The sequence below is a fragment of the Crocodylus siamensis genome, chromosome 2 (genome assembly GCF_052110815.1).
Source record: "Crocodylus siamensis isolate JL-2025a chromosome 2, ASM5211081v1, whole genome shotgun sequence".
Classification (NCBI taxonomy): domain Eukaryota; kingdom Metazoa; phylum Chordata; order Crocodylia; family Crocodylidae; genus Crocodylus; species Crocodylus siamensis.
This window is the reverse complement of record NC_143396.1, coordinates 197,164,034-197,191,766: the sequence shown is the minus strand read 5'-3', so window position 1 is coordinate 197,191,766 and position 27,733 is coordinate 197,164,034. Positions and strand designations below refer to the sequence as shown.

The following is a 27,733-nucleotide window of genomic DNA, read 5'->3' as shown; positions in this document are numbered from 1 at the left end:
TACCTCAAGGTGTCCAATGGCAGGCAGGATGCTGAATTTTACTTCTTTCTTAAGTTGTGAAGTTTTCATTTCAAAATGGCTAATTATATTATCTTCCATGTTTTGAGGATATTGGTTGTAGCTGTGTTGGTCTAAAGGCGTAGCTGCCTAACTATGCAAAAAAACTCCCAACAAAACACACTCAAGAGAACCATACCATCTTTTAGTTCTCCTGTGCAACATGAAGATGTGCATCTCTAACCTGTGTATCTCCAGGTCTTGTCTTACCAATCTCATTTCCTTCTATGACCAGGTATCTTGCCACCTGGATGAGAGAGAGGAGGTTGACATTGTATACCTAGACTTTCATAAGGCCTTTGATCTGGGTATCCCTTGATGTTTTCACAGGAAAATTAGAGGATTGAGGGCTTAACTGCTCGACAGTTAGGTGGGTAGGAAGCTGATCTAGTGTTTTTCAACACCTTTATCAGTGATTTGGATGTGGGGGTGAAGAGCTCACTGGCCAAGATCATGGATGACACCAAGTAATGGGGGAGCGTGCTCATGCTTGAAAATAAGCTACCGGTATGGGTGGACTTAGACAGACAGGCTGGCAAGTTGAGAAGATCGGAACCAGATGAAATTCAGCATTGAGAATTATAAAGTGCTCCATCTGGGGACAAAGAATTCCCAACGTACTTACAGGCTCGGTGGCACCAAACTGACCAGTACCATGACAGAAAGGGACCTAGGGGTAATAATAGACCATAGTATGAAGTGAACATGAACCATCAGTGCAATGATGTAGCCAGCAAGGCAGACAATACTCTGGCATGCATGAACTGATGCATCTCGAGCAAAAGCAAGGAAGTGATTCTTCCTCTTCACTCAGCATTGTTGAGACCACAGCTGGAGTATTGTGTCCAGTTCTGGGCACTGCACTTCAACAAGGACATGGAAAAACCTGAGAGAGTCCAGAGAAGGAACCACCTGTATGATCAGAGACTTGCAAGGCAAGCCATATGAGGAAAGGCTGAGGGACTTGGGTCTCTTCAGTCTAAAAAAAGAGAAGGTTGAGGGGACTTAGTAGCAGCTTACAGCTACATCAGGGGAGTATATCAAGGGCTCCGTGAACAACTGTTCACCAGGGCACCCTTGGGGAAAACCAGGAGTAGTGTAATGGCCACAAACTCCTAGAAGACTGTTTCAGGCTTAACACTAGGTAAACTTCTTCACAGTCAGGGTGTCCAGACTGTGGAATAAACTACCTCTGAAGGTGGTGCAATCACCTACCCTGGAAAATCTTCAAGAGGTGATTGGGTGGTCACCTTGCTGGGGTCACCTGACCCCAGTTGTCTTTCCTGCCTAGTGCAGGGGGGATGGACCTGATGATTTTTCAAGGTCCCTTTCAGCCCTCTTACAATCTATGAACAACTTAACAAAAAAGAAACAAAATTCAGCGGCCTGGCTGCCATTGGACACTTTGAAGTAAACAACTGGCTCCAGCCTTTGTTTGAGCCTAATTTGCATACTCAAAGAAAAACTGTTTTACAAATGAAATTTACCACCCAAGAGAACCAGCCCCCCCCGCCCCACACCCTCCCTCACCCCACACACTGGGGGGAAATGGGTTGGGACTGGCCATCAATGTTTATAGATGGGTCCAGGTACAAAAAATGTTGAGAACCACTGCTTTAACCATGGTAGAACAGGGATTTGAAGCCAGTGTTTCACATTAATGCTGAATTTGTTAGCCACTGCTAGCCACCCTACTTGTAATTAGTTAGACTCTAAAGTTTGCCTTGTCCTGCCTTCTGCCTGACTTCAGAGTATATATGACTAGCTACCTCTCCCTCTTTGGATTGGGTAGATAAAGAGTGAGGAGACACCCTTGGGACCAAGTCTGGAGTGTGACTGCAAAGTGGTTTTGCTACCTTACAAAGGCTTGAGTGAAGGATTTGTTACCTGATTCCTGTTCAGAGGTTTTACTCTGTGTGAGCTTTTTATGCACTAGGGTGGTATGGGTATGGCAGTATGGAAGTTTCCTGTAAATTTTAATTTGGGCATGTTTGAATGGATTTTGTGATGCAAGCAAAAGGCAACTTCTGAAATCCATTTTTACCTTCTCTAAAGTGTCTGAAGTCTTGCTGTATGAAAAGTTTTGTAATATAATTTGTTATTTAAAAAACAGACTGGTTCTGATGAAGGCTGCCTGCACACATTTAAATAATCTGGAAGAATTTGCCCAGGTTTGCTCTCCTGGTAGAGAAACTTACCCAGAGCCATGCATATGGACATGCAAATACAAAGACCCTGTAGAGTGGAGAGCCTGCATTGTTGACACTGTGCAGCCAGGGGGGAACCTATGCACACATCTCAGCATGGTTTGCAGACTCCTTTAGTGTGACTGGTGACAGATGGCAGCAGTGCATAGGGCAGCCCTTATTGGCTGCCGCTTACTGCCCATGGTCAATCTGTTTCCTGGCAGCATGATGTGGGGATTGTGAAGTGGGCATGTTCTATTACCTGCTGGAGCAGTAGAGTCCAGGGAGCAACACAGTCTTCCTGGGTTGTGCGGAGGAGGATGCTGGAGGACTATGTTTTCTTGAGAGAAGCACACAGCATAAACAGACACTTGCTCCCAGCAGAAACTCTTCTGGGAATAATTTAACTTTGGTTGTTACCTAGGTTATTTTTCTCTTGGAGGGGCCCATTCTTACTCTAAAAGAAAAAGCCTGAAAATCTTGATACACATTGTTTCTCCTGGGAGAATAGCAACGCTCCCAGGAGAAAAAGAATGTCTGTACGAGGCCATAATTTAAAATAATTCTAGCCTCTTTCCTATACTAGTATAATATATACGTAACTATATTTTTTTCACTTTTATTTGTAGTTAAATGAACTGACTTCTTAGGGTAATTTATTTTTTAAAAGTGCCTCAGGGTAAATATAAAATATGAAGTCTTATTCCATGAGAATGGAAATGTTACAACCCCTTAATTTTAACAGCTAGATTGCAACAATTTGCCTATTTTCTTTGGTTATAGCAGTAGTCCATATACATGTACCTTTTCTTAAGTAATAGATAAAGCTTGATTTACCTAAGACGCATATATTAGGCCTATTGCATTGATTTTAAAATGTAATCAAGATAACTGGTATAAATCAGACTGGGTTGCAAGTGCCATATTAAGGATTTGCAACTGTTTGACTAAATTAAGTTTGAAATAATTGATTTGGGTACATCATGCATATTGGTAGTAAAGAAGAGTTAAAATTATATTGCCAAATGGAATAATGTTACATAGAAAATGTTTATCAAGCTTAGGTAGTAGAGTATAAGCTTAGGAAGTTTGAAGAGGGCAAATCATTTTGTGGGGATAGGAGGAAGAATAGAAATCTTAGATTATTAAATACAGCAGGATTAGTTATTTCTTAGTAGATCCTATATCTGTTTTCACATTTAATTATGTTTTCACAACAAGACTCTCAATAAATTGAGACTGTAAAACATGGGGCAGAAAGATTTAATGACTTAAGCACAACATGCTGATATCAAAGGAGAAAATCTCTCAAAGCTACTGTAAAATCTTAAACTGAACCATTTTGGGGAGGGAAAGCCCTCTAAAGTAAATAGTCCTTTTTGCCTACTTGAATTTCACATTTCTTTTTTTGAAGGAGAAAATTCAACAACTGTATTTAATTTTCAGAGCACCAGAGATTATACTGGGGTTGCCGTTTTGTGAAGCCATAGACATGTGGTCACTGGGGTGTGTGATTGCAGAGCTGTTCCTTGGATGGCCACTGTACCCAGGAGCACTGGAATATGACCAGGTAATTAAATAGTTTAATCAATGACCTTGTATTGGGAAAAAAATGCATCTTTTTTTCGACAGTGTGACAATCAGAAAGCCTGCCCTAGTAGTCAAAATGCCAATAATTCTGTCCACGTTTAATGGTATTTATTTTAGATTCTGTAGAACACATTTTAATATCATTGAAAGATTACATATCGATTATTCTAGAAACATAAATCCTTTTATCTGCTGAAGGGGTATAGCATGGTCATCACTAGCATAAACTTCCACAAATTACCTATGCAGTGTGTTCAACTATCACTTACTTGAAGAAGCTACGTGTAGAATTAATCCTTGGGTTCTTGATAGCTGTACTACTTCCTATGTTCTGAACTATATACTTCGTGAGGTTGGTATCATATCAAAGCCAGCCTACACCACATGGTTTAATGGAAATAAATTGCCTGAAACAAAGTTCAGTTAAATAAAATGTTAATATTATTCAAGTTGTCTAGAGAAAAGCACTAGGTTAAAAATTTTGAAGTTATGGGTCAGATTTTCACTGAGGCATAAGTCTTACCTACCACTACTCTCTGCAGAGTGAAGACTTCTTTTGTGGCTGTTGCCACTACTATAGCAGCATTGGCTCAGATGACTGTTGGCTCAGATCATGCCTCCCTTCTCCCAGGCTCCCAGATACGCTACTGGGTGCAGGGTTATACTTACTCTGACAAGGACGATTTTGGGGAGGGGGAGCACTATTCTGCTTGCCCCCCTACTCCCAGATACACTGCTAGGTGCAGCACTACCCTGCCCTGTTCCTGTGGCTGGGCAGGGGTCGCACAGGGTCAGGGAGTGAGTTGGGTGGCCCCTCAGTAGTCAGTGCCTGAGGCTGGTGCCCAGTTTGCCCTGTGCTAGTTATGTGACTGAATTTTCAGCTGCTGATCTACTTATCTTAATTGAGCTATGTCTGTGTATAGCAGTGGAGGATCTGACCCTATATTGTATTTTGCAGTAATCTAGGTAAATATTATTTGTACAGGGATGTACTTTATTTTACTCATTTAAAACCCATGCTTTATTAATTAAAATTAACCTTAAAATGTTCATAATTAATATATTTACCTTTTGGAAAAATACATGTACACAGAGATCTCTGCTGTTGTCTGTGCTCTAAGGCCTAAACCAGACAAGAAATTCCTATAGCTCAAGAAATCCAAATTCTGTACTTCTCTGAGTCCTCTCCCTGGCAGAAACATGGTACATACTGTTACTTCTAATAACTTCTAGTCACTTTCCTTGTGACTGTTGAAGGGCCATGGCTGCCATGATTGAATGCTGCAGCTGTACTGAAGTTTTCTTTCAACTCTAAGGAGATTTTGTATCTTCTTGTTATTTGAAGGGGAAAATAAAATGTTTGTTTCATCAGGATTCATGCTATCAGTAGTTTAATGCTCAGGTCCTGTTAGCTCTGCTAATTAAGAGTACCCATGCTTTGCTGCTTTTTTGAGTTAAGTTTGCGTAGTTGTCTTAGTTGTTGTCCTCCTTGCATCTCACAGGGTGTTAGAAATGAAGCTGCTTGGCTGTTGCTAGTAGGAATCAAATTCCATTAATGACCACTACTTTATCATTTCTGGTGGGCATGTTATATGAATTGATTGTCTTTAGGATCTCTGTTTAGTGTCATTATAGATCCTAGTTAAGCGGTTGCAAGCTGTCCTGACTTCCTCTAGTATTTTCTGGATATCCATCATAAAGTCAGCTTTGGAGTCAATAATGTTGAGTGGACATAGGAAAAATTATCACAGTAAGACATTGCAATAGAAACCGTGCAGAACCTGAATGTCCTTCTGGGAGGAATTGAGCAGCCTGTGTTCCCCATGTATTCACCAGACTGTGTTCATCCCAGTCTGGGGAAATCGCAGGGGAGCCTTTTCCTGCTGCTTAACTCCTCCCAGTTTATGCTAGGTGTCCAGTGGGGGGTGGGGGGAGACAGCGAGAGAGAGGTGGGGTTGGGAGGAGCGCATACAGGCATTTGATCCTGCACAAGAAAATTGCACAGGCAAGGTCTTCCTCATTTGAAAGAGAAAGATCTTTTTCCTGGATCCAGCATGTTTCTTATGGTGGGGGGAAACTGCATGCATGCCTATAGGCTTCCAGTTTCTAGTGGGAAGACGGTATTTCTCCTGCTAGAAGTATAACTCCTGTCCATACACTTAATGTACTGGTAGACGGTCTTAAAGATAGATATGTCAGCTTTTCTTTGCATTGTGAAGAGCTTAATTGGAGATTTAACTCCAGTTCTTTGTCCTTTATACCTGAATGGAAGTGATTTAAGCTTTTGGAGATCTTAGAACCTACTCTAATAGCACTGACTTGTTACCAGTTTGCTATATTTTGAGTGCAGCACGATACATGGAATTGTTAGTGTTTCCTTAGCCACCCTGTTTTGATTTACAGCAAAGCAATTTGCTCTGATTTTTAATTATCCAAATTCTTACCTTGATGTTATGCCTCCTTGGTGCCATATATGTGTCAGAGACAAGATTTGTTCTGTCCAGTTAATCATTGCATTGTGCTTTAGTATCTGTGGTGAAAGCCCTGGTGCAGAGGATCTTGCTGTAGTTTGGGCTGACTTCAGATAGCATAGATATTTCTGCCTCCCAAAATTCTGTTGCCTGTTTTAGAGAGACATGAGCCCAATTCACGGTAGACTTGGTTGACTCCATTTCCCCTCATATTTTTTTAATCCCCTCTTCACTACCCCTGGTTTCCCTGCTTTTCCCAATAACCTTCCTGTTACACAAAAAGCCTCCCAAACAAAAAAACCCTTCCTCTCTGCTGCTCCAAGTGGCTTGGAAAGAAAGGAGGGGATAGTTCAATTGCTGCTGCTGAATATGCTGACTCCTGGTAGAAGTTAGGGTGAACTGTAGCCTGAACCATCTTGCCTATGTGAAGTAGCAGGGACTGCAGGACTCCACATCCCATTTTCATTAATCCTCAAAGCATCCTGACCTAATTGAACCTTTTTTCATACTACTTTTAGAACAACCAAAATGTAAAATGGATGAACTTCCTGCATTAACACTGTCACTTGAGGTTGGAGGTCTGATCATACGAATGATTCTTCCATTATTAACGTAATAGCTGCTCTTTTAGAGTCACCAGATTTGCTACATTTCTGCATGACTGGAATTTTTTTGGTAACATTACAGCTGACTTGGTTTAAGTTTTAAAACAGGACTGAATGGTCCTCTGGATCATCCAGTCAAGTCTCCTGCTGTTATCCTATAACATCCTATAATTCCATTCATATAGTCATCAAGCACCCTCTTAAAAATAGTTGATTCACTTTTTGCCCACAGTTCTCTACCAGAAATGCTGTTCCAAAGCTTCACTCTTCTGACAGGAACTTTAGATTTTCCGACCTGACTTCACTTATCCCTAGTTCATACCCATTCTTTTTAGGTTAACTAGCTCTTCTTTGTCCCTGGTTACAACCTGATATATTTAGAGGGAATAATATCACCTCTCAGCTTTTATATTTTATATTTATTTTTAAGCACCATGGCAGGCAGGGATGCTGTCTGTGTTTTGACCTCATACCCTGTCTCTGAGCTGTGCCCTCCAGCCCAGCCAAGCCCTGGAGCTGCAGGTAGGTGGCTCCCAGGCCTGGGGGATGCCCTGTCCTACCCAGGCAGGAGCAGCACTGAGGTGTTGAGTGCCGGGGCAAGGTCTGGGCGGGGCAAAGCAGGTATGGGGGAAGGTGCCGTGGGCAGGCCAGGCCCTTAGGAAGACAGGGGCTGGTCAGAAACCAAGGGCTGCCCTGGGGCTCCGTGGGCTCAGCCTGCAGTGGGCGGGCGAGGGTGCACAGTGGCACTGGAGGTGGGGCCTGGCCTGGCTCAGCCCAGACCACACAGCTCCACAGGGATGGGGCGCAGCCACCCTGCCCACAAGGGGACACAGCCTGGCTGGGCTATGATGCTGGGCTGGGGGTGTGGAGGCTTCCAGCTCCAGGCTTGGCCTCCCTGTGCACTGGGCACAGCATGAGTGGGGTGGAGCCACTTCCAGTGCAAGGGCCTTGACAGCCAATGCAGCTGCCCTGGCCTGCCTGGGCCCCAGCTTTGTCCACCTGCAGCTCCCCACAAGGGCTGGGACTGGGGCTGGCGCTGGGGCAGGCGCTGTGCAGGGTCACTGCACTACAGGCTCCTGGCTGGTTCGGCCCTGAGTGCTGCCTCAGTGGCTGTTACGAGAGTCCGGGGGGCTCCTGCTGTGGTCTGTGGTTCTGTGCCCTGCTTGCACTGTGCCCAGTGCACACAGAGGCCAAGCTGGCAGCCTCCCGAGCCTGGCATCCTGCCCCAGTTAGGCAGCTGCGCCCCATCGTTGCAGAGCTGTGGGCCAGGCTGAGCGGGCTTCATCTTGGGTGCTGCTGGGTGCAGCCACCTGCTGTGGCCCAAGCCCATGGAGCCCTGGGGCAGTCCCTGCGCCCCAACCATCCCTGCTCTCCTCTGGCTCCTGCCTTCTCAAGGGCCTTGCCAGGCGGGTTTGCCTGCAGCACCTCCCCCTGCACCTGCTTCTCTTTGTGCTGCCTGGACCCTGCCCTAGGCACCTGGCTCTGGCTCTCAGTGCCCCACTGCTGCCCCCACCCAGGTGGGATGGGGCATCTGTCTGCCTGAGCTCTGGCTGGGCCCTCCTTTCAAGCCCTGGGCCTGGGCTTCCCATGCTCCAGAACTGTTGGAGAGACCGGAGTGGCCCCAGCCCTGGTGGCTCCTGTTGGGGTGTCACTGCCTCCCTCCACCAGACACTGCCTTGGACCAGTGGGTCTAAGCCTTAGCTGGAAGCAGTGGGAGACACTGGTGGTAAGGAACAAGGAACACATCCTCTTTCTTTTTCCTTTTTTCTCTCTCCTTTTTCTCTCCTTCTCTTTCTCTTTTCTTTTTTCTTTCTTTACCTTTTTCTTTTTCCTTTCTCTTCTCTCCTTTTTTTCACTTTTTTTCTTCCTCTTTCCCTATCTCTCTCTCTCTTTATCACATGCTTAACAAAAAAGAATACATAAGAACACATAAGGTAGGATATGAAGTTTTATTTATTGTTGCCAGGCTTAGAATTTTTAGAAAACCTGGTATTTGCTGTAAAAACAACATTTATGATTATTAACTATATTAGTATGCAGTGCATCCTGTCATGTACCTCCCACCCCGGTTTAGTTTTTCTGGCATGCTGGCACTCCTTACAAGGGAGACATTGCAGGTTTTTTGGCACTCTGGCCTACCCTTGTTATAGACTGACATTAATGATTCCTTATGCAATTAATTGTATAGAAAAGTTATAAAAAAAAATGAACAAGATTGGAGATTCTCTTCAAATTGGTTTTAAAAGGAAAAGAAGCACTTGATAACATTTGTGATATAATCTCTACACTGTTACCATAGAATTCAGTGGTACAATAACCATTAGCTTTGGTGAGATCAGGATTTCTGTAAATGTTAGGGTTTTTTTCCCTTAAAGTAATTTCATAACAAAAATGTGTTGGGTTACGCATGGCTGAATATAGCAACTGTTTAGGACTGTTTATTGAAACTCTTATCCTCCACCCTCTCCTCCCTCCAATCTCTTCTAGATCCTACTGTTACTGTAAATATTGTTTGTTTGCAACATTATACAATAAGAATTGAAGAATCCTTCTGCAAGGGGGATTTGTCTACTGATATGAGAGACTTGGTTTCACAGAACTGTGTTAATGGAAATTAATTCCAGCACTTCATTGCTGCTAACATCAAACTGTTGCAGTGTCTCAGGGATGTCTGGCAGATTTTCTTCTATATTCATGTAAATAAAAAAACATTGAGATTCTGTTCCTATAAAGCAAAGTCTATTTAATGCATAGTTTGTAATTTTGATGTCTGCAGTTTTTAACCTGGAGAATTTTATCTGTTGTCCCTGTTGGCTTAAGGATAGGATACAGGGTTTCTTGAGTAAAGAATTAAAAGATAGGAAATGTAAAGAGAAGACCGTTTCTATCTTTTATTCATGTGATATTTACAGTTGTGTACTGTTCTCAGATCCCTATGACACTCATGCACAACAAAGCAAGTTAAGGCAAAAATATTATTTTAGCTTTGTTACTTTGTCTTATTAAAGGATTTAGGTCAAACCTCTGACCTCTTAAAATTATTTCTTTTGACCAGACTTTTTTTTTTATAGTAGCACTCTACAGAGAATTGTAAAAATGCATGATAACATAATCATGGCCTGATTAAGTGTTGGTTTTTTTAAAAGCAAATGTTAATATATAAACAGCACCCATCATCTCCTCTACACCTGCTGCTTTAGAGGAAATGGCAGTATGTTTATATTTTGAGTTGTGGACCTGTTCAGTACTTGTTGAAGTCAGAAATACTCCCAGTGTCCTCGGTAGATGTAGCGTCTGGCTCTGTATTGTGAAGGGTTCCAAAGCACTTTAAAAATAGTAACCAGAAATTGCATCCACAGCTGTAGTCCAGTCATCTTTGGAGTGAAACAGATAATGACTTTTTAACAGCCATTGATACAGGAAATAAAATCTTCCAAAGAATACTGTACCTAGTTGAAAATACAAGGACAGCTTAAGTTGCATGAAATACAAGTAGCCAACTGAAATTTTCTCAATGTTGGGGGTAATCCCCATAAAACAGAAAAGTGTCAGCAAGTCATATGGTATGCAAAATGGCTATCGTAATTTTGTTGGGGAGAAAACATGAACCAGAAGATTAAATCGTCTTCCAGCAATGGCTATGTATGGTCTCATCATTAAGCACTGGTATAAATCATCAGTGCTTACATGTACTTCAGTCACCTCTTACTATGCTGAATCACTCTGTATTACTTTGTTTCAAAGTATCAAAAGAACAGAACCATTAATTGCCTACTTACTAATCAGAGGGGAAAAATGAAATACTTTTGTCAGGTTGTCTCTGAACTTCTCCAAGGTCATCTGCAATGTTCCAGTATGAGTCTTGAAAAAGTTATGAGTAAGTGGGAAGGGAGTGTCCTAATGAGTGTGTTCTATGCGTATGAAGTCATAGTTGTAGTAGTTTCAAGCCAGTAAGTAACGTAAGAAAATAATTGTTTTGTGACCACAATTATGTGTGTGTTCGTCAATACTAGTTCAGCTGCTTGGCTCTGCATAGTTTTTTATTGCAAATAGAGAGAGTAGAACAAAGCTGTTGAATTGATGTTTCTCTCCTTTGTAGATGTTTGCCCTTTTTCAGTTCTCTGTGGGATTTTGTGTGAAATGACAAAGCATAGGTTTATTATATATATAATACGTAGATCATGATTTGAAAACCAGAACTAAGTTTTATTCCGTGTCCTTTTTCTTCCAGATTCGTTACATTTCACAGACTCAAGGTTTGCCGGGAGATCAATTATTAAATATGGGAACGAAAACTACAAGATTCTTCTGTAGAGAAACAGATGCACCATATTCTGGATGGAGGTTAAAGGTAAAAAGTCTTATACATTAGAATAGATGTCTCATGATCATTAAAAATTATATCAGAATACGTGTGCAAAAGGAAGCCAAAAGCTTGCTTATTTACAATATCTGCACTTCATTCACTAATTGGTAATACTGAAGGAGAATGGCCTACCATGTTTTATTGTGTACAATGCACACCTTTTCCCCAAACACCAGCTTCTGGAAAGTGGGGTGCGTGTTATACATAAGGCAATATGGTAACAGCTTTTTTCCCCTGCAGTATCAAGCTCTTGGGGGAGTTTGGGAGGTGGCAAAAGTGCCACTGCACGTGCTCCACAGGGGGCAGCATAATGAGCATTTTGGGCTCCCAGTTGCTGTAATTAAGTTATTTAATGCTACTTACCAGCATTTTTAAGGATTTTTCAAAAACAAGGTGTGTATCTTATTTGGGGGCATGCTGAATTTGTGAAAATACAGTATATTTTCTTAGACCCATTTGGTCTAAATAGAAGTTTTTTGCCTGCACTAAATAGAAAAATTGCCTGTTACCTCTGGGAAGGGATTCAGAAAGGCTTAGGAGATATGCACAAAGAGCCAGTTGCATCTAGAATTAAATTCCTGATGCACTGATTATGTATAGTTCCAGTGCCTTTTTGGGCTTAGAATAACATTAGAATTTTATAGTTGTTTCATTGCAGTTATTCCAAGTTGGCAGTTTTTCATGCATTGAAAAATTCCATTTTAACTTCCATTCTGCCTTTCAGTAAGAGAGAATCTGAACATGATCTTTTAACACAGCTACAAATGTATTTTTGATGGGCCGAAGATGGGTCCCCTTTTGCCAGTCACTGCAGATGTGCTTTTCTAAACCTGTTGTATCAAACTAAACAGGGAGGAAGGAAGACTCGAGATCCTAGCCAATCCATTTTCCATTTGGAATGAAATATTCTGAGCTTAGATTAGATGGAATGATCAGGAAACTTTCCTATAATTTACACCAAATATTGGTGGTGATTTTCTTTTCCGGGTCTTGCTAGAAGTAATGTTCCAGGAGATCATGGGTGGAAGCCAGGGTAGTGTTTTGTTTTGTGTGTTATTTGGGAGGCATTATTGCTTTAAAAAACAAAAAGTGAGGTTTCAGGAATTTAATGTCATTGTGATCCTGTCACGCTCTGTACTCATCCTTTAAGTTTTGTTTGTTGTTTATATGATGATTTCATATTCCAGATACTTGTACAAAGTTCACTATATTTGTGAACCAGTAAAATGTATTAAAAAACTGTAAAGGGAAAGCAGTTGAGTGGAGCATGATTCTGTTTCTGCCTTTTTAAAGTGAGCCTACACGTCTACACAAGGCACTTAATGCACAGTAGCCTAATAACACTGCGCAGGAGTGTGCTGGCCAAAAACTGCGCTAATATGCTGCTGCACAGCAGTATTAGGCTACTGTGCAGTAAGTGTCACTAAAAAACTGCGCTACCGCTACTGCACAGTAACTGCAGTTAGTACTTCATTAAGCAAGTACTAGCCTAATTATGCAGTAACTACTGTGCATTAATGAACATGTAGATGCGCCCTTTGTCACCTAATTTTTAATTCCAAAAGGTAGCAGGGTGTGGGCGTGCATGTATGTAAACTATGAACAAATAGAAAACCTTTTATCTGCGAAATATGTCATCACAGAAAATTTTCCATCAAATGGCTTTTCGCTAGGCTTTAAGCACTTCCCACGTTATTTGCAAAACCATATATCACAGTGCAGAATGATGATAATTTGGGAGAGCTGGGAAGCAAAATTGGCTAGTTTATTTTCGTTGTCCAAACTGACTGAAATACGAAAAGTAAGCAGCGAGCATGAAAACAAATTAAGTTTCCAATTAGCGTTCACCCATTTTAATTTTATAGACTGTGCTTACTAACACAGTAAATACTTTTAAATAATTTATACCTGAAAGTATCCCTTTAGTTAACAGATTGGTATAAGCTGTTTGGTTTTCTTCCTTTTTGAGACACTGGAAGAACATGAGGCAGAGACGGGAATGAAGTCTAAAGAGGCCAGAAAGTATATTTTCAACAGTTTGGATGATATAGTGCATGTGAGTATTCTGATATTGTTCCTTTGCAAATGATACAGTCAAGAACTGTCTGGTGACTCATTTTAAAACTTTTATCAGATAGCTTTTGTATATTAGAAGGTGATTTGAGAATATTATCCATCCATCCACACCTGCCTGCTTTGCTCCTGGAGAAGCTATTCATTTGTGTGTGTGTCTGTTTCTTGAATACAAAGATGTTGTCTGTCTTTGTTACTCAGTGAGTGCTGTGTAGTCGTATTTATTCTGAAGGAAAGATGTTATACTGTATGCAGTATATAATTTCCTTATTTTACTGTAACATCTTGCCTGTTACCAGTCTAGATAAAATTATTGTTAAGCCTGGGTCCTAGCTATAGGCAATATTATCTCTCTTCATTCCTTTTCAGGAAATATTGGCAGCTTCTTAAGCCCTTTTGTCCCTAACTGCATCCCTTCCTTTCACTGCTTTATATGACTTGATTACTAATAGAAAGGAATTTCTTACAGTTTTCAGGAAGGAAAAAGCACCAAATTTATTTCCATTTTCAGGGCTGGTGTCTTTAAACAGATTCAGTTCAGGCTTGAGTTTAGGCATTAGCTTTATAATTTTGAAAAAATAGATAATGCTTAGTCTTTATTCGGCACTTTCTATCTATAGGGCAAATTAGTTACATTAAAAGGGCTTGGAGTAGGATGATAGTCCATTTGTTTAGGTCGTTTTTCCTCTAATTTTTCATAGTATAGCAAGATCTAGCTCTTAGCTCTGAGCTGCAACCAGCATCAATCATCTTTCTACTCTTTTTCTAGTGCAGTGGTGTCAGACTTGTCTAGTCCTGTGGGCTGCATGAAATACAGGTTCTGGTACATCCAGATCTGGCCCATGGAGCCCCACCATCTGGCCCCCCCAGTGCTGCCCTGGGTCTGATCAGACACACATGGGCATGGCATGAAGCTGATCTGCAAGCCAGATAGGGCCCATGGACATCCTTCTATTCCCAAGCATACTTGATCCAGTGGCTGCTGCAGCTGATTTGGAGCCTGATGCAGATCCCAAAATGACCAGAGTAGGGCCAGAGGGGCAGCCACACTATACATGGTGGCTCCACATACAGCGCCTGAGTCAGCCAGTCCAGGACCTGTGCTGTACATGGGGCTTACAAGTGCTGTGTGCAGTGCAGGTCCAAGACCAGCTGGAGCAGTTGCCATGTGTGGCATGTCTCCTAGAGCAAGCACTCACTGCATGAGGTGCAGTCTGGCTGGGTCTGCCACTGTGTGCAGTGTGGCTGCCACTCTGACCCTACTCTGCTGCACGTGGTGCTCATTCTGGCCACTTTGGGATCTGTGTTGCACATGTCCACTAGATTAGGTATGCTGGGGGACTGAGAGGGGGCAGGAAAAGGGGATCAGGCTCAGGAGCATCACTGGGGGGGGCATATGGCATGGCTTCATAGGCTGGATCTGGCCCATGGCCATATGGTTTGATACCTCTGTTCTAGTGGTTTGGAAACAGAGAAGGAATCCCAGCAGGTCTCTGATTTTAGGCAGAAGTGCTTCCTAATATTCTTATTAAGGAGCAACTGTAGTCATTCTGTTCCAGAGCACTGTTTTATTTGAGGCAGATTAAGGACTAGAAAATGAGTGATTTTTTTTTTTTTTTTTCCTACCTGACCATCATATTGCTTAAATTCCAAATTCCAGATTTGGAGCAGTTGAATGGTATAAGGCTAATATGAGCTGTTAGGCAGGTTGCGGGTATAGAGCTGTTATTTATGTCGTGGGTCTGCAACTTGTGGCCCTGTAGAATCATTAGATGCAGCTTGCAGGTGTAGGGTTTGGGTGGTATTTGGTGGCAAGCCCTGGCTGCAGATGCTGCTTCTGTGTTAGGGACAAGCGCCAGATGCGGGTGCTCACCACGTACTGCTACAAGGACATGTGGTGACAGTAGCAGGATCCTTGTACCCGCCTTTGCCCAAGGGCGGATCATTCTGGCCTGCAGCCAGGAAAGGTTGCCTACTCCTGCTTTATGTGGTTAAACCAAAAGTGTTCGTTTGTCCCCAGCCAGGCAAGTTTGGTCAAGTTAGCAAATTCCCAGTGTTCCAGTTCACCCTTCTTTTTTTTCAAACCAACAATTCTTTATCCTTTACACTGGAAAAAACACTTTTATCTGACATTTTTTTTTTTACTTCATACCAGGTGAACACGATGATGGATTTGGAAGGAAGTGATCTGTTGGCAGAGAAGGCAGATAGAAGAGAATTTGTCAGTCTGTTGAAGAAAATGTTGTTGATTGATGCTGATTTAAGAATCACTCCAGCTGAGACACTGAACCATCCCTTTGTTACCATGAAGCACCTCCTAGATTTTCCTCATAGCAACCAGTATGTTGTATAAAATGCCTTTAAAAATTAGTATTACATTTGTCTTCTAAATTAAATTAATGTGTATAATAATGACTTTTGACTCATTTTTTAATTTGTACTGAAATCATTGAATATTTGATTGAGTGTGTTAAATTTTATAGCCTTCATAAAAAAGCATGTTATAGATGTAGTTTATTTGTTGTTTGGTGGCAGAAACTGCTTGTAAAATTATTTATGTGAATATTTCTGTTTTAAATTTAGAGTATTGTATTCTGAGACTCTGTGTGTTAGATAAGGGGTCATCAACCTTTTGCAAATGTAGGGCTCCGGCTGCCAACTCAGCTGCACTGTGGGGCACCATTCCCCTCCAGCTGCTCTAGTGATGGAGGCTGCAGAGAAGAAGAGCAGCCCTCCATAGGAGGGGGAGCAGCTGGCTGGAGCAACTGGAGGTAGTTGGCACACCATTAGTAAAAGGCAGGCTGGATCAGATGGTTAGGGAATTGGCACACCCTTAGTAAAATGCAGACTGGGTCACACCTTTTTGGGCTGGATACACTCCCATTGCAGGCTGGATCTGGCCTGTGGTTGGCAATTCCTGATTTAGGTGCTTATAACACACCTTCCCCTTCCTACTCCCTCCTCCCCGCCCCCACTTCCAATGCCCATGGTAGTTTTCAGTCTTAAAGCTTGAGTCTGTAAAGCACTAAATACCATCATTTCTTCTCATTCCATGGGAAATGAAGTGGGTAAGTGCTTCAAAAGATTGAATCCTAGTTCAGAGCTTTTCTTTTTACGTGTTAGCTTATTGGAAACACTGTTTTTCCAATAGCAGAAATTAGATGTTTGGATAATGGTTGTTGAAATAACGAATATACAGAGGTTTAGAGGAAAGAACTTTTTTCATCCATTTAAACTCTTTCTTTATAGCAGTTATAATTAGGGCTGTCAATTAATTGTGATGAATGCGTTAATCATTGTTCTCATTAATTGCCCCTTTCCCTCCCTTACTGTGAGGCCCTCGATCTGCCCTCCCCACCTTTCCCCCTTCACAGACTTACTTGCTGGGCGCTGTGTGTGTGTGTGTGTGTGTGTGTGTGTGTGTGTGTGTGTGTGTCTGCCCCTCCCAAGCCACAACTCCCCCAGCCCTGCTGCCACAGTACTCCCCGCACTCCTGACCCACAGTACCCCATGTCCTGCCAGGGTATGCGGGAACTCCCCTCCCTGGGCTCCAAACCACTCCCCCCCCCAACCATACAAAGTACCTACATAATTTTGCATAACTTTGAGTTTTTCTGTGCATAATTTTGTTTTTAACTGTGCAATTAAAGTTGTGATTAACTGAGACTATTTTTTTTAATCGTGCAACTAATTGTAATCACATTTTCTAATTGTTTGACAGTCCTAGTTATAATAGTTGCCATGTCTTTCTCAACAGTAAACTGTATACATTTATTAAGTTTGTCACTTGATTGTAACAGTTTTGTTATTTCAGAAAGGTGATACACCTCTGATTTTATTTGTGTACTGTCCCCTTTATGAATTTGTTTTCAGAAACCATGTTTTCTTTTGCTGTTGAGTTAATTTTTATTTTTATAAGAAAGTTTAGCCAAAACAACTTAAAACTTTTCTCTCCTTTAACAGAGTGAAGTCATGTTTTCATATCATGGATGTGTGCAAATGCAGATCAAATTCATACGACATAAATAATCGCAATAAGTCATCACTTATGAGACCAGTTGCCTCATGCAGTGCAGCAAATCTGACTGCAAACTTCACCAAAATTTGCCCAGTAAGGAGTCAGGTAAAACATTTGGCTATTAAGTCTGCTGTGTTAGGATTTTGTTTTGATTTCACAGACAATTTAGAAATCACTGCATTTGACACTAGTAGCAAAATATCTTTGGTTCTCTTTCTAATGTTGTTTTGTTCAATTTGTTTCAACTTTATATTATCCAGAATTAAAGCTAGAAAGTTTTGACTTGTCATTATGAAAGCACTTCGTTTGTACAGTACTGCCCTCTAGCGGTCCCATGGTTTTCCTTCCTCTGAAATGTTTTGAAACTTTAATTATTAATTATTATTTCCTGTAGCTGTATGTATGTGCACAAGAGAAAATATTGGAACATTTACTAACGTAAACTGATTATCCATGCTAAATCTCTTGCAGGCATTAACTGCATCTGCTCATTCAGTTTTGCACCATGGAATACCACTGCAGGCAGGAACTGCTCAATTTGGTTGCAATGATGCTTTTCAACAGACACTGATTATATGTCCCCCAGCTATCCAAGGTATGATTAATTCACAGAGTTTAATTTTCTGAATTATGAAATATATGCTCTATTTTTTATTAATTTGTTGGTATTTCTGCTTATAAACTATATTTGAGGGACTATAATTCTGATGTTGAAAACTTAGTTTCTTAATAACCTGAAACCCACTTGTAACTCAATGTATTCTTGCTTATAAAACTAAGAGTTCATTTGATCCCATCTAACAGAATTTTTTTAGATCTGCATGAATAAAAATGATGAGTCTAGGAAGCCAGAAGCTTTTATTTTAATATCAGTAATGAAGATCTTTGATATGGAAAGCCAAGGCATGGCAGAGAATATTTTGAATAAAATTAGAGAAATGTATAGGTAATCTGATAAACCTGGATACAGTTTTTGAAGACCCATTGATTGAATTTCCTAAATAATGATATGGAATCATTAAAAAAAAATTAGATGAGAAAAATACTTTTAGTAACTTTTAGCATAAATCTAGAAAAATGGTCATATGCTATCATAACGAACACTTTTGTAAACACATCTTATAAAACAGATTGAGCATAGTTTCTCTGAACAAACAAGTGCATCATGCCAACACAGATTTTACTGTTAATAAGTTTTATCAAGTATCTTTAGTCTAAAAGTTGGTATCTGTAGAATAAACTGTTTGCTTTTGTATTTTGTGTTGTTTAAAGTCAACCTATTAATTTGAACAATTTATAATGTCAAATAACTACCAATATGAAGAAGAAAAGGTAGTTTGGCTGGTCTTTACTTCTTGGGTTTAAATTTGGTTCTGTTCTTTTATCTGCTTTCTCTGAAAAGGTTGCAATGCCACCACATTTGGAATACATATGCCACAGGTGTTAGAAAAAATTTTGAAGTCCTCCGTAGTTCTCTCATCATTTCAAAGTCATAGGGATCCTGGTAAATGCAGGCTGTGGAAAATCCGCTACATAAGAGCCCAAGAACTCTTGAACTTTATTAGAGACAGAGCCAGCAGGTTTTACCATTAACATTATTTTATCTGCCTACATTATTCTATCTCTTCCATATTGAGTTCCAGAGATTTCTGAAAGCTTTGACTACTCACAGTACAATGTATTTTAAACCACAAGAGCCAAATGTATAGTTTATTTCCTTCTGAGTGTATTAATTATAGGTAAGCTATTCCCTTTTTATAGGACAAACATGGGACCCCATTTTGCAAATTTAGTCTACATTTATTTTTTCTTAAATATGCATATTATTCTTTTTAGTAATACCTGAGTTGTTAAAGTGATTTTTGAAAAAGGATGAGTACAGGAAAAGTCATCTCTAGGGCACTCAACTGCCAAACTCAGGTCCTGATTTAGGCACAGCTTGAATGGAGTGGAGTATACTGATTTCATCACATATGGGTGACAGGAGAAGGATTTTAATAGTATTTGGCACTGGTACAGCATTCCTTACTTGGCTGTTCTGTAGAATATCCTAAGTGTTAAGTCTTGCTGCTTTTGGCAGAGTTAAGGTGCTGCTGCTGTAGATGGCTGCATGGAAAAAATTGCTCATTGATGCTTTTTAAATTCCAAGCCTTTGACCAAATACATAGAACTTAGAATAACAGGATGGCATGTCAAAAAGTAAAACATCAGTGGATAGAAATGAAGAATAAAAAAGAAGCTCTTAATGATTTAATAAACTCTTAATCTTAGGCAGTCATTCCCTAACATCTATATATGTATCACTTAGCAATCAGCTGCAATGTAAGATGCATAAAAGGTGAGACCCAAAGTCCAAATGTGAATATATTCCCTCTGGCAGAAGAGCCTACTGCAAAAAATAACTTTTCTATTAGACCATTGTCTTAAAAAATAAACCATCTCCCTCTTTATTTTAATTGGGAAGTCATAGAATTATTGATTATAATAAATATTAAAGCGTTTTAGTGCATACTTTTGCTTGTTTGACCCTGATGAGACACCAGCAGGGATTAAAAGGTTTCCATGAAGCATTAAAATATATGTATTTTCTAGACTGCTTTTCCTGTAATATTCTGGGAGTTCAGCAGTTGATAGTATGATGTACAGTGGCCAGGATGAGCTCCCATCAAAGATTTTGTGGAATACAGAGGAAATCCATTACTAGATCCTTACTGAAGAAGGAAAAAGGTGCTGCATGTATATGGGTTCCTTAGAGATGGTGGTATTACCTAGGAGGTAGGGAATCTAATAGGAATATTGGACCTAAAGCTAATTAGTAGGATATGAGAGACACTGTTAGGATCTGTGGGAGTCCTGGTAGAAGATGGCAAAGTAAGCTAATGGCCCTCCTGTTTGGTTTGTTGTCCTGCAAACAGGGTAGTTTTATGAATTAATTCAATAAATCAATAAAAAACTTAGTGTTGAAGAAAGCTTCTAGTGTAAATTTCTTTTCTGAAGGTAAAATATTGCTGGCTCTTTCTTAATTATATATGTTTTCAAAGTAGCTGTCTTGCGGTCTTTTACACACATACTAGTATAATGTAGTTGAAACCTCCTTTTAAGATGTATCAGATTGATAAATCTAGTATGAAAGGTTTAAAAGTCATTAGCGTAATTAAATTTATAAGCATTAAGAAAAAATAGTTAAATCTTGCAAAATTATTTTCTGTTTGCAGGATTCTCAGAAATTACTTCATAGTAATGTTTTGTATGAAGCTTGTATGATTTGTTTGTTTTTTTCCTTCCTACTAGGAGTTCCTAGAAGCCATGGCAAGCCTACAGGCTTCTCAGTAAGGGTAGATAATGCCGTTCCTTTGGTAACACAGGCACCTGCAATTCAGCCCTTACAGATACGAGCAGGAATCCTTTCTCAGGTTAGTTGATGTGGAATTGTAAATTTTAATGATAACAATCATAAATTTTATGTTACTGAACTTTAAGATGTCCTGTATTCAAAAAAGCTTGCTTTAAGTTTTCTGTTGTAATCACTTTTTTGTGCTTTTGCTGCGTTTCAAGTAGTTAAAATAAATACAGACTATTTGCTACTTAAAGAAATCTGCTTTATTTCACAGCAGACATGGTCTAATCGAACTCAGCAAATATTGGTTCCAGCTTGGCAACAGGTAGCTTCTGTGGCTGCTTCTACTACAGCTCTAGCCTCTGATCCTGTGGCTGGTCCACAAAGGCTTGGAGACTGGGGGTAAGTTCAGACTTTTTTGTAGCACGCCTTTTGTGCTCTTACTATAATGAAGAAAGTGGATCTAATTGAAACAGTTGCCAACTAATAACTCCCCTTATCTCTCCCTAGGAAAGTGATTACTCATGGCAACCATTATAATACAGTAATGCCACAGCCTTTATTAACCAATCAAATAACTTTGTCTGCCACTCAGCCAATTAGTGTGGGAATTGCACATGTTGTCTGGCCTCAGCCTGTGGCTACCAAGAGAAATAAACTGTGCCAGAACAGGTGGGTATTTGGTACTTTTTTGATTGGTGTAAATTATATTTTCAGAACCTTTCTGTACGAGAGAAAGGGGGAATATCATACAAACATTGCATGCCTGGTAGGTCACTCTTATTATACTCAAACTGTCCTCATAAGAATATCTGTCCCTTTTAAATCAAATTCCCAGGTATTTTCCATCTTATTTTCTCTGATTTATATTTGGGGGAAAAAAGATAGGATTGGAGCCAGGAAGTAGAAATGTGTTTCTCCAGCAAGAGCTTTTATTCCCTTGGCTATGGTAGTAGCAATATTGTCTACGTGTGTGCTTACATGGCCTTTGATGATTAATTAATCTATATTGAGGTAATATAGTTGTTCATAATTGTTTATCCATGAGGATTTTTCAGGTTCAGAGAATTAGAGAAATTATGTATAGTGTTCATAATATGGGCAGAATAGTTCCAAGAATAGTTTTTCTTTTGCTGGCAGCAAGAAACACTTTAGCTGTTCACTGGAGAACATGTACCCCATCACTACAGAAATGGTTTGCAAAGGTATAGGTTGTTTTAGTTTGGGATGTTTAGAAACCTAAGGCTATGAAGAACAGTTCTGATGGTGGTTACGCTGGTGGACTCCTTTCCTAGAGTTTGCTAAGGCAAGGCTGCATCCAAAACACATTAAGGAAGTAAGAGTCTTTCAAGCAGATTGTGGCTAATATACCTGTGGTGTCTTATCAGTCTTTCTTCATTCTTCCTTTTCTTTATAAGAAAACAGTACTTTCAACATACTGTATTACATTTAATTAATGAAACTCAGCCTTGGACCTTAAGTTGCAGCACCCAAAACAGCCCTGCTTGCAATTTGCACTAGTTCTCCGGAAGATTTACAGTGATCTTTCCAAAATAAAGTACATACAATGTATTTACCTGTATGCACACTGCTATGTTCTACTTCTTGTATTGATGTATAAAGTGGATGCTTTGGTCTGCTTTTTTAAACTGGGAGAAAGAAGAGTAGGGTTAAGTTTTTGGCATTCATGCAGAGTTTTCACAAAAAGTCTAATGAGATGTCTTCTTCACAGGAGTAATGCATTTCAAAATACCAATATTCAAAATTCAGCATTTATATCTCCAAAGATAATTAATGTGAAGGCTGTCAAGAGAGTAAGTTGTATAGAAGCACAGGACAATCATAACTCAGAAGGACAGGGAAGGAACTGTTGTGAAACATCTGTCAGGCAGGACCCTGATTCATCTATTTCAAACAAACAGCGCCAGGCTATCATGATTGCAGATTCCCCGAGTCCGGCAGTCAGCGTGATAACCATCAGTAGTGACACAGATGAAGAAGACACAGGACAAAGACATTCACTAAGAGAGTAAGAGTTTATGACTATATGTATAGGTTCATTAAACTATTATTTGTAATAAGGGATATGCATTGAAAACTGTGCAGCTTCTATATGTAGTCAGTATTTTGATTTTAAAAATAACAGGTTGATTGTGTACTTTCACATGACATTTTGTAAAAGTTACTCTGCAGCAGTATCTTCTTGGGATGTGATGGCTGCTTCTGAAATTCTGGTCTAGAAACCAGCGTGAGCTGTGCATTGTAACAGACCAAATTTTAGTATCGTTTTTACAACAGATTAGTTGCTTTGAAATAAACTACAGTTGTGTGGTATATTTATGGATTTAAAAAATATTTCTTAATTTATTGGTTTTTATGTTATTTATTTGTATATTTATACCATTAAATATTAGCTCAGAGTAGTTTTTTTTGTACATGAAGTAAATTAAGCAAATGTGCTGGCTAGCTAGCTCTAACTTTACCATGTTCATTTATGAATACATATGTGCATACACTGGGCACATCTACACGTGCATTAATGCAGTCTAATTATGGCATACCTAGTTTAGTATCTGGAATAACAGGTACTAACTAAATGTGCTGTAATCGGCACTACTGCACATTGGTGCCAGTGCATGCTTTTTGTGATGTTAATGCACAGTAGACTAATTCTATTGCACACTAGCACATTTTTAGTGCCCCACTAATACACAGTAGAATTAGTCTACTGCGCTGTTAGTGTCTTGTGTAAACATGCCCACAGTCACCCACCCACAGAACTTATTTAGTTACACTAAAGAGTATTTAGGAACAAACTAGGATATCGATCCTGGTTCTCAAAAGGATTTTTCTCACTGAGCTGTGAAAGAAATTAGTTTTCCATCTTAAATTACAGGTACTCAAAGAAAAATGATCATATTTGTTTGAATTTCCTTTTATTCCTTATGACTGAGAATTAAGAGGGTTCCATAAATGTTCAGGTTATGAACCTGAAAATAGTGAACAGGCATAATCCACTCCAAATTTTTGTCTTCTATTTCAAAATAAGTTTTCATATAGTGTCTGTTAACGTCTTGGAAATGGAATTATACATAAAATATTTGCACATCACCTGTGAATGCAAACTAAATTCAGCATATTAAAAGTTCATTTGTATGTATAAATTGAGTGGAAGCACGTTTGGTAAAAAGAACATTTTACTATTTGTGTACAGTAGTGAGCATGTGCAAAAACTGAAAATAAATGCACAAAATTTGTGAAGGTTACTACCCTTCGGAGCATGCTGCTTAGAAGCACGGGCTGCCACGGGGTGGTGTCTGGGCTTTTCAGATCAGCTTATTTTTCCCCTCCATGCTCCCAGATCTGGTGGGGGGGGGGGTCCACAGAGAATTGTGCATGGATGCTGGGTTGGGCATAGGGTACCTGCCATGTGGAGGAGCCAGTGCTTGCCTCACAGGCTGGGGTGCCCTCCAAAGGATCTCATGGGGCCCCAGTTCAGAATCACTTGGTCTGGCCTATAGCCACTTTTTTTTTTCCTGGGTGCCTAAGTTTCCTCATTCATATATAGATACTTAATAAGTTATCTGGGTCTCAGAGCACCTGCATACCCGCAGTTCACTTTTTGATTTTTAAACATTTGTGAATTTTCAGTACTTTTATTAACCACCCTTATATAAACATGGATTTAGGAGCCCTATTTTAAGCTCCCAAGTTCGAAAATGTAGGTCAAAGTTTCTGAAGAAATGCCAGGAAGCTTTAAAACGCCATATGTTGTGGATAGAACACTAAAAAGGAATGAGAATCCTTACTTTTTACCTTTCGGGTTATAAACCCAATCCCATTTCCTTTGTAGTGTTAAGCAGTATGTTAAGGATCTGCCTATATTGGTTTAAAGTTAATTGTAAGTAGAAGAATGAGAGGTAGAATTTATGTGTGTGTTAATTTTGTTTTCTTTGTGTCAGATGTAAAGGTAGCTTAGATTGTGAAGCCTGCCAGAGTACTCTGAATATTGACCGGGTGTGTTCATTAAGCAGTCCTGACAGCACTTTGAGCACTAGCTCCTCTGGACAGTCTAGTCCATCTCCTTGCAAGAGACCCAACAGGTAAGAATTTTTATTATTTTCTCAAGTTACAGTAAACCTCAGTTTGTGTTAAAATAAAGTATAAGCCCTGAAAATGCACAGGTGTTGGAAGTTGTAGATGACCATTCCAGACTTATTGACACTTTACTTCACAGGCTAAATTATGTTTTGGAGAAAAAAATACTACTTTTAGGAATTTCTGATGCGTATGTGTTTTAGTTATATATTTTCATTGAATGTTTGTCCTGTGTGTGTGTGTTCATATACACGTAAATGGGACAAACAATTTAATTGTTTCTGGGAAATCCTGGTCATCTCATTGAACTTAGTGTTGAAATGAATGACATTTATATAAATGTATAAATAATATATAAACAAATAGCTCTATTAAGGGAATAATGTTATGCTTGCAAAGTCAAGGATTCAAAAATAGAAAATGCCAGAATTAAGATTTCTTCTATAACTGGGCTTTGGTCTCCCGTTGCATATACATCATGTAAATCTTTAATGATGTCAGCATATTTTTCTTAGAGGAACCCAACTTCATTAAGTGTCCAGGATGAACCATGCGCATTTTAATGAGCACTTGCTTAAGACTTTGTTTTTTCCTCATTGGTCATTGTGGCCCAGGCCTCCTTTATTGCACATTATTCAAATTCTGTTCTGTAAAGCAAATAAGGCTAATTTCCTCCCCTTGCTTCCACCCGGCATAACATTGCATGTGAGTTTGTTAAAAGGCCAGTACCCAGTAACATCAGTTGCAGAAGTCAGTGTTTGACAGAGATGGATATCGAGTAGGCTTTCATGAGGACCTGAACTCTCTGCTCCCAAAATATGGGGACACGACCTGTTCAAATAAAAGATTATGAGGGTTAGAGTGATGTTGTAGTTGTGCTGGTCCAGGAATTATGCAAGAAGTCTGAACTGAAAAATGTTTTGCATTCAAAAGCTTGTCTGACTTTTCCCCAGCTACACAGTTGATCCAATAAACGATATCACCCCAAAAATCTTTGCCAAAGAAAAGACTGAAAGGATTTTTTAATCGGGGCAAAACATTTTCTCCCTAGTCTCATCTTCATAAAGATTTATACTACTTTCTGTTTTGGCTGGGATTTAAACAACAACAACAAAAAAGACGAACAAAAAAAAGACCCTTTCACCCCTCACCACTAGGGAAGATGCCTGATGTAAAATTTTAGTCCAAATAACTAAAACAAGTGTGGACTGGATTTTATAATGTTAAGACAACTTAATGACAGTGGTGCTTTGTCACTGCCCATGATAATAGTTCTGTAATGTTTGTTGTTCCAAAACTTTATAGAGGCATTATGTTTAAGAGCCTATGCATCTTTTTACCTCTTTTCTGTTTGAGCAGCCAAGAACTGAATTTTGATGCCCTGTGTGGTTGCAACTCTGTTGAAAAACCAATAGATTGTCAGTATGCACATTTAACTTAGGTTGTGGGAAGGGAAGCTGCCCCTCAGGAATGTGCACCAGCTCCTACAATATGACTGCTATGATCTCAGGCTTCTGTAGCAGGACCCTGAATGAAACAGAGCTAAAGTTGCAACAATTTTGCTACTGTTGTATCCCTTAAAATGATGGTTGTAACATACATTGTAATTTGATCCTGATACAATTGGTACAAATGTCTATACCCTCAGTTTGCCCAGGACATTAACCTTCACTTATTAACAAATGAAAATATAGATGTATCACTTATGTGAAGACAAATTATATATATTTAATGTTTGTGGACAAAATCCAGTTTCAGCTAGCAGAAGAAATAAGGTTTCAGTATCTAGTGGTATTAACACAGTTATGATATCACTGATTTTAGATGGACCATAAACCACATATGTAAACAAAACCATTGATTTTAGCCAGTTATCACAGACATCACAATTTCACATTTAGTTCATTAGAAGTCCCCGACGGTGCTCTACTATGTTACATAAGTTTTTGTGCCAATCACAAGAGTATCGGAGCATTTTGTATGAAAAACTACAACAATTTTTTTTTAAAGCTAAGCAAAAAATATTCTTCATGAGACATGTTTCTTGTTAGACAAGATTTAAAAAAAAAACCAACCTGGTCACCTCTCCCACCAGGATCCCCGTATGTCCCAGGGGAGACATACACAGGCATATTGTCAGTGAGGATCTAGTCAGGGAACTTCTGGAGGGACTGGATGTATTTAAATGAGCTGGACCAGACGATCTCCACCCCAAAGTGCTGAGGGAATGATCTGAGGTCATTGCGGGACCCCTGGCACGGCTTTATGAGCACTCGTGGTGCCCTGGCGTAGTGCTAGAGGACTGGAAAAGGCCAGTGTGGTTCCCATTTTCAAAAAAGGGAGGAAGGGGGACCCAGGAAACTATAGGCCAGTTAGTCTTACCTCGATCCTGGGTAAGCTTTTTGAGAGAATTATCTTGTCGCATGTCCACGAGGGGCCAGCAGGGGAGGTTATGCTTAGGGGCAACCAACACGGGTTCATTAGTGGCAGGTCCTGTCAGACCAACCTGGTGGCCTTCTACAACCAGGTCACCAAATCCTTAGATGCAGGAGTAGCAGTGGATGTAGTCTTTCTGGACTTTTGGAAGGACTTTGACACTCCCACTGCATTCTTATTAAAAAACTAGGGGACTGTGGTGTCAACACCTACACAGGGTCGCTAACTGGCTGGAGGGTCGCACCCAGAGAGGACAGGTCATTTTCGACCTGGAGGGATGTGGGCAGTGGGGTCCCCCAGGGCTTGGTTCTCAGGCCCGCACTGTTCAGCATCTTCATCAGCGACTTCGATGAGGGGGTAGAAAGCTCCCTGTTCAAATTCACAGGCGACACTAAGATGTGGGGAGAAGTAGGCACACTAGAAGGGAGGAATAGGCTGCAATCGGACCTAGACGAGTTACAGGGGTGGGCGGATGAGAACAGGATTGGTTTCAACA

At 40.1% G+C, this 27,733-nt stretch overlaps 1 protein-coding gene across 6 annotated transcripts in view; it reads left to right on the top strand.

The window, feature by feature from the left end:
- Positions 1–27,733, top strand: part of HIPK3 (homeodomain interacting protein kinase 3) — a 128,747-nt gene that overhangs the window by 91,136 nt on the left and 9,878 nt on the right. For 5 of the 6 annotated variants that reach the window (XM_090032779.1, XM_090032782.1, XM_090032780.1 and 2 more), the window contains 11 exons: positions 3,690–3,813; positions 11,141–11,260; positions 13,245–13,331; positions 15,504–15,688; positions 17,312–17,471; positions 17,838–17,961; positions 20,658–20,779; positions 20,978–21,105; positions 21,214–21,375; positions 22,436–22,732; positions 24,666–24,806. In XM_090032779.1, the coding sequence (XP_089888905.1) occupies positions 3,690–3,813; positions 11,141–11,260; positions 13,245–13,331; positions 15,504–15,688; positions 17,312–17,471; positions 17,838–17,961; positions 20,658–20,779; positions 20,978–21,105; positions 21,214–21,375; positions 22,436–22,732; positions 24,666–24,806 (1,650 nt within the window). The remainder of the gene's footprint in view (positions 1–3,689; positions 3,814–11,140; positions 11,261–13,244; positions 13,332–15,503; positions 15,689–17,311; positions 17,472–17,837; positions 17,962–20,657; positions 20,780–20,977; positions 21,106–21,213; positions 21,376–22,435; positions 22,733–24,665; positions 24,807–27,733) is intronic. The other variant, XM_090032781.1, reaches the window with a different exon arrangement.